The sequence below is a fragment of the Scyliorhinus canicula genome, chromosome 14 (assembly GCF_902713615.1).
Source record: "Scyliorhinus canicula chromosome 14, sScyCan1.1, whole genome shotgun sequence".
In the NCBI taxonomy this organism is placed as follows: Eukaryota; Metazoa; Chordata; class Chondrichthyes; order Carcharhiniformes; family Scyliorhinidae; genus Scyliorhinus; species Scyliorhinus canicula.
The window spans coordinates 147,510,020-147,527,608 of NC_052159.1; the positions used below are offsets into that span (position 1 = coordinate 147,510,020).

Sequence of the window (17,589 nt, forward strand, 5' to 3'; positions counted from 1 at the left end):
CACCCTCCACCCTCTCCTTCATTCATTTCCTTCCCCTTCCGAGCTAATTGTCGGATTAGAAAGCAGGGACAAATCTCCTAGAGCTGACATTGCCTTTTAATTTCCCGCAGAATCCTAAAATAGCATTAATTTAAACTACTACACACATTTGGCTTTTAAAAATCCCATAAATCAATATCAAGCTAACTGCAGTAATTATTACAAGTTAGAGCATAATTTTCAAGCTGAAAGCTCCATGTCGAATTTTAGCATATGCAAACTAGGCAATTCTAACATGTATAGATATTAATATTGAGAATCAGGTAACGAGATGCGCGGTATGAATAATGCATTAACAGTGGCTGATCTTTATGAAAGAAATGAATTCAGCATGTAATCTAATTAGTAAAGGCAGTCTATTACATCTAGCAAAGAAGCAATCGTCCTTGAAATAAGTTTATTTACAATCTCTCCCAGCACTTTCAACAACTTCAAAAATGTTGCAACTGATGTGCGATGCGCACTGAATTGAGATGTGTGTCTTTTTTTCAATTTTGCTCTTTTTCTCTCCAGTTCCAGGCCAGGAAGACCTCCCAAACGATCCCAGAGTGTCACATCGCCCGAGAACTCCCACATCGTGCCACACACTGTCCCTGGACTAATGTCTCCAGGAATGATCCCACCGACAGGTAACTGGATTGTTAAGTGAATAATCTTCGACTTGGTTGCGTGGTTGCCTCAGATTGAGCGCGAGTGCTCGGATTAGAGAAGAAGAGTTTACCCGAGAATCGGCATGAAAATAAATAACTCAGACGTTTTCTTTTGTTGTGTCACATGGAAACCTTCCATGACCCCTGTCAGTAATGATAAATAGAATTTCATTAATTGCTTACACTGTATGCTATCTTTCCCCTGCGTTCTAAAAAATAAATCCCTCCCCCCACCTCTGGTCCTCCCATTTGTTAAAATGTCCGATTGGAGATGCTTTTCTGAATTCCCAGTTTTGGAACGGAGGCAATAGAAACAGGAAAATCACAGGCCTGGGTCCAGTTTTATGACGGGTTAAATGGTCTCGGTCCAAGTGGCGCTATAACTCACTTCAGTGTTCCTGTGCTCCATGGGGAATGTGGCAATAAACTGCCTGGTTTCTTAGTCCTGATCAATGTCCCACTGGGCAGAAAGTGAAGTAACAGTTTGAGACTCAGTGGTGTATAATCTGACAACTCTGAATCTCTCCATCCAGACACATGAAGAATGACCAATTGGGCAAGGCAATAGCAGTTGTATCAGCCGTGACTCAGCTGGCTGCATTCCGGTCTCTCTGTTGGAAGGTTATAAGTTCAAATATCACTCCAGGACCAAAGAGCAGGAAATCTAGGTCGACAGTCAAATGTGGTACCGAGGGAGTGCTAGGCTGTTGCAGATCGCAGGTGGGATTTTCCGTCCCTTCACGCCTGCGGGATTTTCAACGGCAACACCCTGCCGCGGGATATGCAGCGGAGGGTGCGACCAATGGGAAACCTTCCTGACAGTGGTGGAACAGGAAGATCCCGGCCAATGGAGGGCTGCCTTCGCCGCCACAATACATGCCACAGGGATGACGGAAAATCCTGCCCCCTGGCTTTTGGTTGAGGTGTTAAACTGAGGCTCCGTTTGTTCCCTCAAGTGGATGTGAAAGATCCCATGGCACAATTTTGAACGAGAGTGGGGGAGTTATTCCTGGTGTTGTGGCCAATAGTTACCTCTCAATCAACATGGCAAAAAAAAATTATCTTGTCACCTCACCTTGCCTGTTTGTGGGAGCTTGCTGTGCATAAATTGGCTGTTGCATTTCCTGCATTGCAACAGCACTTTAAATTGGTTGTACAGTGCTTTGAGACAGTCTGATGTGGTGAAAGGCTCTGTATAAATACAAATCGTTTTTTTGACAGACAGTGTTTGTGGACTTTCTGGCAAAGTGGTAAGAGATGCAAAAGAGAGATATTCATTATCATCCAAATGCTCCAATGTTATGTGTACACATTAAATTAGCAACAATTCCTGATTAAACATTCAATGTGCTACTTTTTTGAATTCTTCAATCTTGCTTCAGGTACCTTACCGAGCAGAGGGACAGCTTTTAGCTATTATGGCTCGAGATCACTTGCAAGTTTGGATAGAGTAACTTATACTTCTCTTTTGCTGTGTTTATGTAATAATGTCCGAAGTCAGTGTTGAGTGGTGTGCATACCTGTTGTAATTTCTGTGTCAGTTAAAGCACCAGAAGTCAGGCGGGGAGAAACCCAAATGCCAGAGCGAGGGTGAATCTGGGTGCCCATTCTGGGAAGTTAGGCAGTTTTTATTTTGCGACGAGAAGCAAGAAAATGGATGCCAGTAATTAGGCCATTGCCAATGCTGGATGTGAGTGGTGATTCCACGGCCATTGTGAACAGACTGCTTGTTAAACCACTGGTACAAGGTCTGCAAACACAAGACGAAACAAAAGCAAATCTAATTTAATCTGTACAGTGGAGTAAGTGAACTCAACTTGAAAGGATAGAATTTCCTGTCCACCTCTGAAGGCTTTGGTTATGACGTCCGCATTAGGTGTCATATTGTGAAAGGGTTTCAATTGATTTTGGTTTTGAAGAGTCAACCATATCGTTGACTACGCTTGTGAAAAGCAATCATTAAACAGATTTTGAGTTTTACAGTAAGAAGAATGGGAAAGAAGGGGCAGAGGTTGATGTCCCCACCACCCCGAGGTGAATTTGGAAACGAGGGGTCCATTTAACGGGCCTAATGTGGGGACTCTACTGCCTTCCCACCTCGGTCTGATTAAGTCTGGACAGAAAGGCTCATGAACAGTTTCCGGCCCAAATGTCAAATGCGGCTCTTTATTGGGTAATTAATGCCCAGTGAAGGGCCACAGCCTCCCACCGTGTTCACCCAGCTGCGGGTGGGAGGGTTACCATCCAGGGAGCCTCAGCTCTGTCAGCCTTGCTTGAGGGCTCCCAGGAGGGGTTCCTCATTAAGCCCTGAGTGACTGGTTGAGGGAACCAGGTGTTAGGAAGTCACTGGAAGTCACCACCGGCCCTTGCCTCCCCCATCCCCCCGCAACACGAGTGTGTTCAAGGCCCGGAATTCATCCGGGTGTCAGGGTCCCACCACCGTGTTGAAAATCCAGCCCCTGAGTTCAACCAAATATGGGTGGAGGGGGAAGGATGAGTTTATATTATGATAGATGTGGTGGCACAAGACATACACTGGAAGCTTTCAGTAATAAACAAACAAGTTTATTTTTGAAAGGCAAAAGCAGTTAGATAACAGGCACAGAACACTATGCAACATGGGCGGGATTCTCCGATTGCCGATGGCAAAATCACTTTCGGCGATCGGCCAGAGAATACCCGATTCCGACCAAATCGGGGGGTGGCGCCACTTTCGCGATGCTCCGCCCCCCTCCAAAGTGGCGTACTCACTGTGAACATCAGGCGGCTGCTGAATGTAATAATGACCCCCTCCAAGGAGAGAACACCAGAGGTAATTGTCTCCCTGGACACAGAAAAGGCCTTCGACAGAATGGAATGGAAGTACCTCCTCGAGGTACTGGAACGGTTGGGGCTAGGAGCGGGATTCAACGCCTGGGTGAGACTCCTGTACAAAGCTCCCAAAGCGAGCTTTCAAACTAGCACCACCAGCTCTGAATACCTCCAGCTACAAAGGTAGATTGGCCCCTTGCCCTATGTAAGCCACTGGAGTTTTGGCTTTCCGAGGACCTTCAAAATCTCTCCGGTGTATGTCGAAAGCTTTACTGGAGTACTCTTTAAGATTATAGACTCTGTTCCTGCATGTAGGTATTGAAGGTCTGATCACTCACTATGGTGGGCTCTGGTGTTGACTTCTATTTTAAGGGATCATTCGTTTACCCGTAGGACAATTTCAGTCGGAGCCATCTTACTCAGTTGGGCTGCACTCAGCTGATGCACAAATGATCTTCTTCAGAGCTCTTCTCCACTATGTTCAGCGATGCTGTGGACAGCTGCTGCTGTTTCTTTCAGTAGTGCTTTGCCTCCTGCGGTAAGCCCATGGACGTGCCTCCTTTAGCTACAACGGAAGTACACAGACTCCCAAATATGGCATGTCTCCTGGAGATGGACCCCCTGCAACAACAGCAGTCAACTTCGGATTCGGTTTGTGGCCCCAATTCCTTCCCGCTCCTTTTGCCGGGGGGGGGGGGGGGGGGGGGGTTCCGGTCCTGTCCCGAGGACCATGCCTGACTCTGAGCTGTGACTGTTGATTCCACTGCAGACCTCGCAGCCGTCCCGCCCTATACTTGGTTAACCTCCCCTTCAGCCGTGCTTTGATACTCAGTGCCGCACTTTTCGGCGCACTCTCTCACCTGAGCTATCTCGATCACTTTTTCCAACGTAATTATGGTCTCTGCCCGAAGCTTTTTCTGGATATTAAGGTTATGGATCCCATAAACCAGCCGGCTGTGCCACATGTTGCTGAGTGCGAACCCAAACTCACAGTGCTTAGCAAGCTGCCGAACTGAGACAGAGTCTTTGTGGTCCCTCACTGCAGAGGTCAACTTGTAACGTTAGAGGATAATCAAGGGGCTGTAGTTTTAATGTTCGTTAACCAATTTCACTATCTGGTCAAGGCTCCTTGTATCAGGTGCCTCGGGAGATGTGAAGTTCCTAATCACGTTACAGGTCGGGGGCCCGCAAACTGCCAGAATTATCACCTTCTGCTTGTCCTCGCCTGTGATCACGTTTGGTGTAAAGAAGAATTGGAGGCTTTCTCTGTAGTGACTCCATGTCTCAACTCCTTGGTAAAATTGGTCTAGTTTCCCAATGGTCGGCATTCTCACTCATGGTTTAAAGGATTCCGACTCTTGCTGGAGCTTCTCTACTTTCTCAACTGTTCCTTCCTTCCCCCTCTCGATTCACGTCGACGGTCAGCTGCGATCGAAAATTTTCACCTCGTCGCCAGTACGGTGGCTCAAGACAGACACTGGAGGTTCCAGTCGCAAACAAAGGGGCTTATTGATGAAAGGCGAAGGCAGTTAGATAACAGGCACTATACAACAGGTCTTTACTCTTCAGATCCCTGGTCCACAATGCCTGGAGTACTGCTCCCAAGGCCCCAGGCAAACTCCCGTTTGGCCGGGGTACACACGCTCCCGCGTGGTTGGCTCCTAGATTGTCACATGGTCAGTGGAGCTCATCCCCTTAAAGGGGCCACGCTACCACTGCAAAATAGCAATAATTTCTGCAATAACCTGTGTTTTAATAAGCCACCTAGCAAATTTACAAAACAGTAAAATGACCAAATCCCAAGGAAGAAAAGAAGATGCGGCTCTGACAGCTAAATATGTTTGTCAGTGTGTAGAAGATGAAATAATTGGTTTAATTTCCAAATTATGAACTGCGGGAATAAAACGTCAATCAATGTCCAAGGGCAATATAATTTTAGGTGCTTTTTCTTGTGCAAAATGTTTTCAGAATTGTTATTTTTATTCCCTCATGTTGCAAGGAGATGATGAAAGGCATTAGTCGAGACACACGTTTGAAAAGGAATACTCAGTCAGGATTCCATGATCACTGAGCTTTATGTGAGTGGAATGGCCAACGGGAACCTGAGTGATAGATGTACCAAGGGCAAGAGAGAGGGGAGGGATGTTTCAAACCTGTGTGCCATACCCATTTGCTATTTTAAAAACTCCAGTACACCACAGAGACAATCCATTAAGTAGCCGATTCCCTCATAACACACTCACTAAAATCATGCGCTTGACTCCAGCAAATCGTTCATTCCTTTTCCCTTGAGCCATGTTACTACCTTGTTGAGAGACACCATTGATATTTGTTGCTCAATGGCTGCAAAATTTGTTTGTACATTACAAACAACTGTATGGCCCTGAGAAGAGCTTTTCTATAAACCCTTCCCTGTAGAAATGGCGGGGACTGGCGATGATCAATGTGCAATCGCCCGTGGAGAGGGGATTTGACTTTGTAGACAATGGAAGTTGCACATGATGTCAAGGACTGGGATTTCCCCGCCCGCTCCCCCACCCTCACTCCCCTGCAGCGGACTGCGTGAGCCATTGGCCGCCTACGGGATTTTACAGTCCTGCCGAACTCTCTGTTTTTACACGTTTGCCAGCCCCGTTGCTGGTGAACAGGCTGCAGGGGGTCACCTTCAGCGGGAGCGCAAGATCTCACCGGTGAAAAGGTCCAGAATGTCAAGCCCAAGAGGGGGATTTTGCGCCCATGTTCGTCGCGAGCGCAAATGGTGACGTGGGCGCAAAATACCGCGAGAGCTGGAAAATTATATTTTCCCCAAATTCCACCATTGACATAATGAGGTTCCCACCCAGAGATGTCGGGACGTAATTTCAATAAATTAATATCTCCTTAAAGGGCTTCCACAACATATGGTTTCCAGAATGGAAATTCCCCATTGGCAAGATTTATACAAATGTGAACCAGGCAAAGGAAACTCCCAGGGATGCAACGGGTAAGTATAACCCCCAGGGAGAGAAGGACGTGCATGGTAGTATCTTGGCACAGCTGCCTGGTATCCTGACACCCCGACACTGCCCCCCCTCCGCAGCCCTGCCCAAATAGCGCGTCAGCATGGACCACATCTCCAATGTGACGAGAAAAGCCAGTTGTGCAGCCGGTGAACCGCGCACCGGTTTTCTCGCCTCACCCAGCACCCTGACAACATTCCACCCGGTGCCTCTGATGTTGAAGTTGACCTTGAAGACATGAAAGGAAATAAAAGTATGCAACCAATTATGTGCTACAAAAGTTCTCATATGGGTTGGTCATTGCTTCACCATGCTTGGGTTGAATGCACTGACTGGAGGTTAGAACAGGAATCACCATGGGTGTAATTCAATGGACTCAAAGGCACTTTGCCTTTTTTTTTGGTCTCGACGAGGAACTCCCTATCGAAGTCACTCTTTAAGTCAATTCTTGCACTGCGAGCTTAGCTTGCCAGTGCAGGAAGACTTCTCGCAGATCGGGTGGCCATTTTGAAAGGGGCCCCAATCTTTCACCGACTCTCCGTGCTCGCATGGCAGCCTCTGGAGCCTCCACTTCACCCCAGTTACCTCTTCTCGTGTCCTCAAGTCCACACTCAGCCCACATCTTATGGGCAAGAACCCCCCCCCCCCCCACCCCTCCACCCACCCAGGCCTGACCCCTGGCACTGGCAACCTGTCCAGGTTGTGAACCAGGATTAGATGACATCAGTTGGGGCATCGCTGGGGAGGTCGGTGAATCCGGGGTCCGAGGCGAATTGAGCGTGCACGTATTTTAATCAGCCGAATGGAATGGTTCATTTAAATATGCGTGCGGTGGGCGAGATCCACACTGCTACATTCCGTACAATATTGCGAGACGTTTCAAGCATCGCAAATCTCGTGAGAGACTCTCACAAGATTCAACAGCCAAATCAAGTTGGGCGTGACGGGACCGCTGAATCGCACACCATGGCTGGGATTCCCGGAGCCCACGCCGAGTTGGAGAATCGCCGGTGGCTCTGGCGACCGGAGAATGGGCGCCAAATGCACACACGAGGTCGCCGCGGCGCTGGTTGAGGGCCGTTGAAAGCAGCCCCCGTGGCGATTCTCCGCCCCCGACAGGCCGAGTGCCCGCCGAGACCTGCCGGCGTGGTTCACATATGGTCCCACACAGTGGGACCTCGGCGTTCTGGCTGCGGGGGCTGTCCTGGTGGGTGGGGGGGTGGGGGGATCCGACTCCGGTGGGGGCCTCCACGGTGGCCAGGCGCATGATCGGGGGCTACCGATTGGCGGGCACACGCATTCCGGAAGGGGGGCTATGTTCCTCCGCATACACCACTCCGGTGCTAACGACGGCGTCAACACTTGGCCGGGATTTCGGAGAATCCAGGCCCATATCTATGTTGGCATGAAATAAAGAGAGAAAATACTGGGAATATTTCACAATCCACAAAGCTAACGAATGATGACATTGACATGTTGGGCCAGACGCCAATAGAAATTTAAAAATTTTATCAACCAGCATTCCTCTGGAGATTTGTCCACAGCAATAACACAAAGCAAAGATTTGTCATCCGGCATGATTTTCTGAGTCACAAGGTTCTGGGTTCAAGTCCCATCCCAGGGCCTGGGATTTCATGTTCCACCCCGATGGGTTACCCCGTGACTGATACCCCGAGCTATTCAAAAGCTATTCTTCGCTGGGACCGGAGGTCCTGCTGGCGGGAAGGGTCAGGAAAGGTCAAATCCGGTCCACCTTTCGGAAGAAAGGTAAAACTGAGGCCTCATCTGTCTGCTCGGATGGCTGTAACAGATCCCATGGCAGTATTTCAGAGCAGGGGAATTATTCCCAGTGTCCTGGCCAATATTTATCCTTCAATCAACATCACAAAAGTAGATTAGCTGGCCATTATCAAATTGCTGCTTCTGGAAGTTTCCGGAGCGCATATTGGCTGCCCCGATTGCTGCGAAACCGCAGTGACCACACTTCACAAAAGATTTCAATGGCTGTAAAACATTTTAAGGCGGCCGGTATTCACAAACAGTGCTATTTAAAGGCAAGTCTTTCTTTTCGTTAATTTTAAAGAAGTGTGGGCTGCAAAAAACGATGGGCCCAATCCAATGCCCTCACCGCGCCAGAAAAGCAGCTCCCCGCGGTGCAGCGGTGCCGTTGAAGGCCGGGAGACTCCGCTTCCGAGATCTCCCCAGCTCGCCATGCCTCGCAAGATTTAACGCGATCACGCGAGACGTTGCAATGTGAATCACCTTTTGGCAAATCTGCATGTGAGAGCGAGGCAGTCAGCCTCACTCTAATGTGCAGACTCCCAAGGTACCTGAGGCTTTGGGATTCTGAGAGGCACTCGCCCAAGGTCTAAGAGGTGGAGGGGATGAATCCCATAGTGCATTTGGGGAAAGACCACTGTGTAAGATCTTCCAACAAATGTACACCGAGGGGTGGGTAACAGTGTAAAACCCCTCGGTACAGGTCACCAACACTCCAATGTATAAAAGAAACATGTCAGTGTAAATATTTAAGAAAGAATTGTAACGTAAAGAGGGATATGTGTGTAATGTCATCCCAATAGAACGGAAGAAAGTCAAGGGAATGTGTAACTTTGATGGAAATGTACAGTCAAGACAATTCAAAATGTTCTGTAATGTTTATTAGAGAGTTTATGAATAAAGTATATTTTTGGAAAAAGAAATAGTGCATTCGGACAGCGGGGAAGGTCGGGGATCATTTTGGGGGTCTCCGAATCGGGACGTCATTTTTAAATGGCACACCCGATCTCTCGCTACACTGGGGAGTTCTGGCAAGCGCAGCTCCCCACTGTACAAAACGGGGCTATGTGCGGCCTGGGGCGCGAGTTCCCCGTTTACACCCCTTATACAACACGAGTCGTGTTGAATAGTCATGTGTTTCTCAGTAATGCAAGCACCGGGAAACACGTTAAACGCGCTCGCTTGGGGACTTTGTATCTTTTGGGAGAATCGCACCCTGCGTTCTACAATTCTGCACTTTCTCTCATATGATTCTCGCACAGTGACACTAATTTGTAAAATTCAGGTTTCCAAAATAGTCTTTTTTGCGCGGGCATGGTTGGGGAAGTTTTAACTACACAGTGGCGTGTGGTAGGTGCGGGGCAGTGGTTAAAATTCACAAGGAAACAATGCCTGACTCTGTCATGATATGCAAACATGCAGCTAGTGAACACATAGAATAGAACATGACCATGACGCCTCGGTTGCAGAGGCTCTGTTCTGTTGTCCTCCATCAGTCATGTTAGACAGACTCATTCACATGTAAATACATTCACATACGCCAACAAAGCATAAAAAAAGGGGAGATGTCATGATATGCAAACATGCAGCTAATGAACACGTAGAATAGGACACGACCAATGAGCAGTTAGGACACTCAGGGGTGGTATCTCACTATAAAAGGGATGAGGCACTCACACCCCACCTCTTTCCACAGACCAACATCAACAGAGTGAGACAGGGTGTATCCTCAGCATCACACCCCAGCACGTGGCTTAGAGCAAGGCCGGTTCAGTTAGACTGAGTTACTACATTGAGATTAGCAGAGAGTCGAACTCATTGTGAATTGTGCTAATAGTTCAATAAAACAGAGTGAACTCACTTCAAGGATCGTCAGCAAAAAGGCATCATAGACAAGGTCACCGAACCGACTGACTGGGTCAGCTCGATGGTATGCGTAAAGAAGCCTTCGGGGGACCTGTGCATCTGCATTGATCCCAAGGATCTCAATAAGAATATCATGCGGGAACTCTACTCCATCCCGAAGTGGGAGGAACTCACGGATGAGATGGCACACGCGCGCTTCTTCACCAAATTGGATGCATCACAGGGATTTTGGCAAATCCAGCTGGAAGAGTCCAACAGAAGGCTCTGGACCTTCAACACGCCTTTTGGTAGATACTGCCACAATCGCATGCCATTTGGCATCATCTCGGCATCGGGGATATTCCATCGCATCATGGAGCAGATGATGGAAGGCATTGAAGGGGTTCGTGTGTACATGGACGACATCATCATATGGTCCATGACCCCTGAAGAACATGTGTCCCGTCTCCAGAAGGGATTCCGCCGTGTACATGCCAACGGTCTAAAGTTAAACAGGTCCAAATGTTGATTTGGCCCATCAACGCTCAAGTTCCTAGGCGACCAGATCTCACAGCATGGTGTGCACCCGGACACAGACCAAATCAAGGCCATCGAGGCGATGAACGTCCCTGAGGACAAAAAGGCAGTACTGCGCTTCTTGGGTATGGTCAATTTTCTGGGCAAGTTCATTCCAAACATGGCCACACACACCACGGCCCTACGCAACCTTGTGAAAAAGTCAAGTGCCCACAATTTTACAATGTGAAGGGCGACCTGACGGTAATTGATGGTATCCACCTCAAGCTGGACAGGATTGTCATTCCGCTCAGTCTCCAGAGCTTGGTGCTGTGCCAGATTCATGAAGGACACCTGGGCGATGAGAAGTGTAGACACAGAGCCCGGCAAGCTGTCTACTGGCCCGACATCAGCCAGGACATCATGAACATGGTCCTGAGCTGTGCTACCTGTCAGCTCTTCCAGCCAGCGCAGAGCAAGGAGACACTCCAACAGCGTGACATAGTGACCTCTCCGTGGTCCAAGGTTGGCATCGACCTCTTTCATGTGAATGGTCGCGACTACGTATTCATCATCAAATTACCCTGAGGTGCTGAAGCCCCCGGACCTCACCTCTCGGACCGTCATCAAAGCCTGTAAGGAGACGTTCTCAAGGCATAGCATCCCAATCACCGTCATGAGCGATAGTGGCCCATGCTTTAACAGTCGAGAATGGTCCACGTTTGCCAGGTCATACAATTTCCAACATGTCACCTCCAGTCCACACTATCCGCAGTCCAATGGAAAAGTCGAGAAAGTGGTGCACATTGTGCAACAGCTCATCTGCAAGGCCGTGGACTCTGCTTCCGACATACACCTTGCACTGCTCGCGTACAGGGCGACTCCATTGTACACTGGCATGTCGCCGGCTCAACTCCTGATGAACAGGGATCTGCGGACGACTCTTCCAGCCATACACCTGCCCGACCTAGATCACCTCCTGGTGCTGCAGAAGATGCAGCAGCTCAGAGACTGTCAGAAGCAGGGCTATGATGCCCATGCCACCGATCTGGCCGTGCTATCCCCGGCAGACACTGTAAGGATCAAGATACCGGATGGTGGGTGGTCTGCCCCAGCTGTCGTTGTTCGACAGGCCGCGCCCCGCTCTTATGTTGTACGTATGGCTGATGGTTCCATCGTGCGAAGGAATCGATGGGCACTGCGCAAAGTTGCCTGCCGCAACCACTTTCTCCTCCATTTCCATATGCTGAATTGCCACCTCCTGATACCTCGCAGCACGAGGCCACCAGTCAGGCTTCCAACCCGCCTGTGAAAGTGCCTTCATCCCCTCCGCCACCTCTCCAGCGGTCGACCAGGATCAGACGCAAGCCTCAGAGACTGGACTTGTGAACATTTGTTTTGTTGCCTCTGTTCTGTTGTCCTCCGTCAGTCACGTTAGACAGACTCATTCACATGTCAATACATTCACATTCGCCAACAAAACATAAAAAAAGGGGAGATGTCATGATATGCAAACATGCAACTAATGAACACATAGAATAGGACACGACCAATGAGCAGTCACGACACTCAGGGGTGGTATCTCACTATAAAAGGGATGAGACACTCACACCCCACCTCTTTCCACAGACCAACATCTACAGAGTGAGACAGGGTGTATCCTCAGCATCACACCCCAGCACGTGCCTCAGAGCAAAGCTGGTTCAGTTAGACTGAGTTACTACATTTAGTTTAGCCGAGAATCGAACTCATTGAGAACTGTGCTAATAGTTCAATAAAACACATTGAACTCACTTCAAAGTCTGGAGCATCTTTTACTCAAAACTGCATCAAGTGGCAGCTTGTGTTATTCCAAATTACATAACACAACAGACTCTATCCCATTCACTTCTATATTACCGTGGCAGAGATGGCAAGTAAATAACATAGAACATACAGTGCAGAAGGAGGCCATTCGGCCCATCGAGTCTGCACCGACTCACTTAAGCCCTCACTTCCACCCTATCCCCGTAAGCCAATAACCCCTCCTAACATTTTTGATCACTAAGGGCAATTTATCACAGCTAATACATAACCTGCACGTCTTTGGACTGTGGGAGGAAACCGGAGCACCCGGAGGAAACCCACGCAGACATGGGGAGAACGGGCAGACTCCGCACAGACAGTGACCCAGCGGGGAATCGAACCTGCAACACTGGCGCTGTGAAGCCACAGTGCTATCCACTTGTGCTACCGTGCTGCCCAAAAAGTGGGTCCATATTAATTAAATATTTTCGTGAGATTGGTTGCCTCAGTTTTGAGCAGAATTCCACTTTTAATGCCCGAACCTGTGTTTCACAAGGTTCAGGAAATGCATAAGCTAAGGGAGGCAAGACAGCTCGATTTATAGAGTAAGTTACTTTCCAGCACTTCGTGTGGAAGAGCAGAAGGGGTGCTTTACCACAATCTGATCTCTCCAAAGTAATTTACTTCGCTCCCCACGATGGTGCAACCATGCTGACCCATAATCTCCTCAAGGCTTAGTGTGTCCAATTTCTGCCCATTGGAGTAAGTGGGCGGGATTCTCTGACCCACCGCTGGGTCGGAGAATCGCCGGGGGTCGGCGTGAATCCCTCCCCCACTGTCCTCCAAATTCTCCGCCCCCCTAAAAATCGACCCGGCGTGAATCGCGCCACCCGTCTCGGAGAATGGCGGGACCGGCGCGAGTCAATGGGCCCCGGGGCTGCCCGAATTCTCCGGCCCGCGATGGGCCGAAGTCCCGCCTGTTTTTTGACAGTCCCGCCGGTATTAATTGGGGTAGGTTCCTTACCGGCGGGACCTGGCGGCGTGGGAGGCCTGCGGGGTTCTTGGGGGGGGCGCGGGGGGGATCTGGCCCCGGGAGGTGCCCCCATGGTGGCCTGGCCTGCGATTGGGGCCCACTGATCCGTCGGCGGGCCTGTGCCGTGCGGGCACTCTATTGTTCCGCACTGGCGGCTGTAGCAGTCCGCCATTGCCGGTGCGGAAACGTAGCCCTCTGCGCTTGCGTGGGGATGAAGCCAGCACACGCTGGCGCTCACGTTCATGCGCCAATTCGCGCCAGCCAGCGGAGACCCTTCGGCGCCAGTTGCTGTGGCGCCAAGCCCCTTTCCCGGCAGCTGGCAGGGCGCAAATCACTCCAGGGCGGGCCTAGCCCCTGAAGGTGTGGAGGATTCCGGCGGCCTGACACCGGAGTGGTTCACGCCACTCCGTCCCGCCGGAGCTGCCCGCCCCGCTGATTATGGCAGAATCCCGCCCAGTGTCTCAGAACCCTATAGAAAGGCGAATGGAACATAAACAATAGCAATGTTGCTGATCAGCTGCTGTCAGAGGGGATGGAGGAATTAAGGCACCTGATTATATATATTTGTTACATTTTGAGTCGGCTTCAATCTCATTTATGTTCAGAGACCCAGTTAATGACTATACATCGTTTCAGTGAAACTGCTCGTGGCAGCCGAATATATAATTGGCACTCTTACCAACAGGTGGTAGAAATAAGATTACTGTGGCTTTGAATGGCAAACAAATGTTTTGCCTTCTGCTTTCCCGTTCATGCTTTTAAAATATTCGCACACCGAGGCTAACGCCAACGCGGCTGGAGGATCATCAACCCGGTGAAAGATGCCCTCTGGTCTGCCCGAAACCTGTTGGCCTTGCAGGGCGAACCATGACCCGAGTGCTGCGGACTGGCACATCTCAAGGTCCAGGGTGATTATGTGCTGAGGGAAAGGTTGCTGTCGAAGGCATTTCAGCCAAAGTGCACCTGGGGGCTGTAAATTGAATAGAAGCTCGCAGGCTGTATGATTCGCATTGAATGCATACAGTAAATATTGTGTGAGCATCAGAAATGTGTGGGAAAGGATACATATTACATGCTGTGAATGTATTAATGTATATGCTGTAACCACAAACTAATAGGTGGTGATCCCACTCAGTGCCAGCTAAATAGCTGATGTGGGAGAATATAATTTTCCTATTGGCATTGTAGGATGTACTTGCCTTGAAGTTTGGTTGACAAGCCTTGAGGGAATTTGAAGCTTAACGCCCCATTTGCCTTGTGCTACGCCTGATACCACTCTGAGACACGGTAGCACTTTGTGAACTAAAAGGATTCCATTCCGACATTGACTATAATCGCATCAAATCTAGAAATAATTTCCATGCAAAAGGATTATCTGCTGTTGAAAATTAATTTGAAAGAGATCACTTGAGCATGATCTTGTGCGGAGAATTCACTATTGAAGGTGGTTATGCAGTTTGCTCTTGTTTGTATTCACAATGTTGGAACGAGAGAATTAGTGGGAATGTTGCACCGGCTCGGGACATAACGCAGGAACAAACAAGGCCAAAGTTACAGGTCACTCTGAACCTTAAGTGCAGTTTGCAATGGGTCCATATCGCACACCAAGACATTTATTTGCACATTTTATAGTCCGTACCTCCTTTACGTCTTTAATTGCCAGAATAATGCAACAGTCATTAAATTGTCTATAGAAAATGATATACTTTAATTATAAAGAGGCTGCACATAGAGTGCTAATCACAGTATTTGTCATGCTAATGTATAGAGCTTCCGTTTATTCAACAGACTGCAGAACTTGTCGACATTGGTTAATATAATCTGTCCAGGACAATTTGAAAGTTCGCCTATGATTTTTGTTTTCTGCCTTACATTTTTTAATTGCTAACTCTTTGCTCTAAATATTGTCATCTTCTATTAAAGAGCTACATCACAAATTAGAGCAGCAAAATTACCTGAGGCACATTGCCTTCTTCATGCACCAATCACATGCCCAATCAAGCACTTCCTTTCAAGAAGCCTTAGAGCTGACTAGACGCAATTTGTACGTAGGAAAAGAGTCTTCTCCCACGTGGCTAATATTCCAGGGGTGAAGCACGCCTTGCAAATATTCAGGCCGCAAGTGCGCTTGTTTAATTTTGAAGACAATCAGGGTCCAGGCTCCGATAAGATCATTTGGACACGGGAAATATTATGAGAAGCAATACTCCACCTTATCTGTTCTGTGACCTTACTGTTCTCAGTTCTGTGGGGATAAAATAGAATTTTGATAATGGATGATTGAAAGTAATTTGTGCTGTTAATGTTTGAGATCCTATCGCGATTTGGCCATTGGCTAATTGTTTTGTAGAGCAGTAATTCCATTTGCAGTTGACAAAACAAACATCGTGACCGGTGCTTTGTGTCTTTCCAGCCTGTGCTTGTTGAATTTGGTTGACCGAGAAACAAAATTTCCTTTGATCTTGTTTGCCAAATATGTCTGAGCTCCTTGAGCTATTGGTTCTATTGATATTCAAAAGAGGTTTCTGGAAAAAGGTGACCTGAGGACGTTATTCTCGAATGTCCAGTTTTGTACAACGTTCTGAAGGTAATGGACATTCTTAAAGATTGGGGGAAATTTAACGCCTCCCCCTGTGACGGGTTTGGTGGCAAGGAGGGGGGCGCTGTTATTGTTCGGCAAATAATTAGGCCTTAAGATTGACGTCTACAAATTCTAACGACATTCAATCCCCTGAAAGAACAGTGTAAATACCAGTTATTTTTATTGTTTTGTGCTTTCATGCTCAAAAAGCAAATTAACCATGTTTCTCAGCCATACTGAATTGTACGGGTCTGATCTAGTTTTTATTGGGTTTGGTTTACATGTTTTCCATTATTGAAAAGCCTGGGTGGCACGGTGGTGCAGTGTGGTAGCCCTGCTGCCTCCCGGCGCTGAGGTCCCAGGTTCGATTCTGGGTCACTTTCCGTGTGGAGTTTGCACATTCTCCCTGTGACTGCGTGGGTTTCACCCCCACAACCCAAAGATGTGCAGGGTAGGTGGATTGGCCACGCTAAATTGCCCCTTTATTAGAGAAAATGAATTGTGTACACTAAATTTTAAAAGGGGAAAAAAATGATTGGAAAGCCTACTGGTGATAAGTATCCTATATAAAGATGACCCCTTGGCTGAGGTATTGAAAAGTGGTTCACATGTGCGGAACAGTGCACAATGGTCCACTCCAGTCTGACAGATATTGTTGGACCTCCTTGTGTGCCTAACTCAGACAGAGAACGAGGTGGGGATCATCGAGGTGAGAGCCCATTATGTTTATGCTGTCCGTCAAACACCTCTCTATTCTAATCACATTTTTCAGCAATTGGTCCGTAACCTTGTATGCTCGTGCTTCTTAAATGTTGTGAGGGTTTCCATCTCTCCCACCCTTCCAGGCAGAGTTCCCATCACCCTCTGGGTAAAAAGGTTTTTCCCTCAAATCCCCTCTAAATTTCTTGCCCGATACCGTAAATATATGTCCCCTGGTTATTGACTTCTCAACTAAGGGGAAAAGTTTCTTCCTTTTTTTTGTCCTTCATCATTTTTTCTGCACACCTCAATCAGGGCTCTCCTTAACCTTCTCTGCTCTCAGAACAACCTCAGCCTAACCAGCCTCTCATCATAGCTGAAACGCTCCAGCCCAGGCAACACCCTGGTGAATCTCCTCTGCACCCTTTCTGGTGTAATTGCATCCTTCCTGTAATGTGGCAACCAGAACTATACACCACAATCCAGCTGTGGCCGAACAAACGTTTTATACAGCTCCATCATCACCCTCCTGCTCTCATATTCTATGTCTGGGCTGATAAAGGCAGGTATCTCATATGCCTTCCAAGCCACCTTATCCACACGTTCTGCTGCCCCCGGGGATCTATAGACAAGCACCCCACGATCCCTCTGGTCCTTTGCACTTCCTAGAGTCCTACCGTTCATTGTGTATTGCCTTGACTGGTGCCGATTTAACCTGAGGATCACCCCATCTCAAGCGAGGGGCAAGATTGAGAAGACGGGGCCTCCATGAAGAACCTGAGCCGGTACGGGGCTGTTAGCCCTGCTCTGCATCGCAGTTGTCCAGCCATCTGAGCTAAACTGTCCCCCACA

At 48.4% G+C, this 17,589-nt stretch overlaps 1 protein-coding gene across 3 annotated transcripts in view; it reads left to right on the top strand.

Moving 5' to 3' along the window:
* Positions 1-17,589, top strand: part of dachc (dachshund c) — a 602,876-nt gene that overhangs the window by 239,435 nt on the left and 345,852 nt on the right. For all 3 annotated transcript variants that reach the window (XM_038817809.1, XM_038817808.1, XM_038817810.1), the window contains exon 2: positions 553-668. In XM_038817809.1, coding sequence (XP_038673737.1) covers positions 553-668 — 116 coding nt within the window. The remainder of the gene's footprint in view (positions 1-552; positions 669-17,589) is intronic.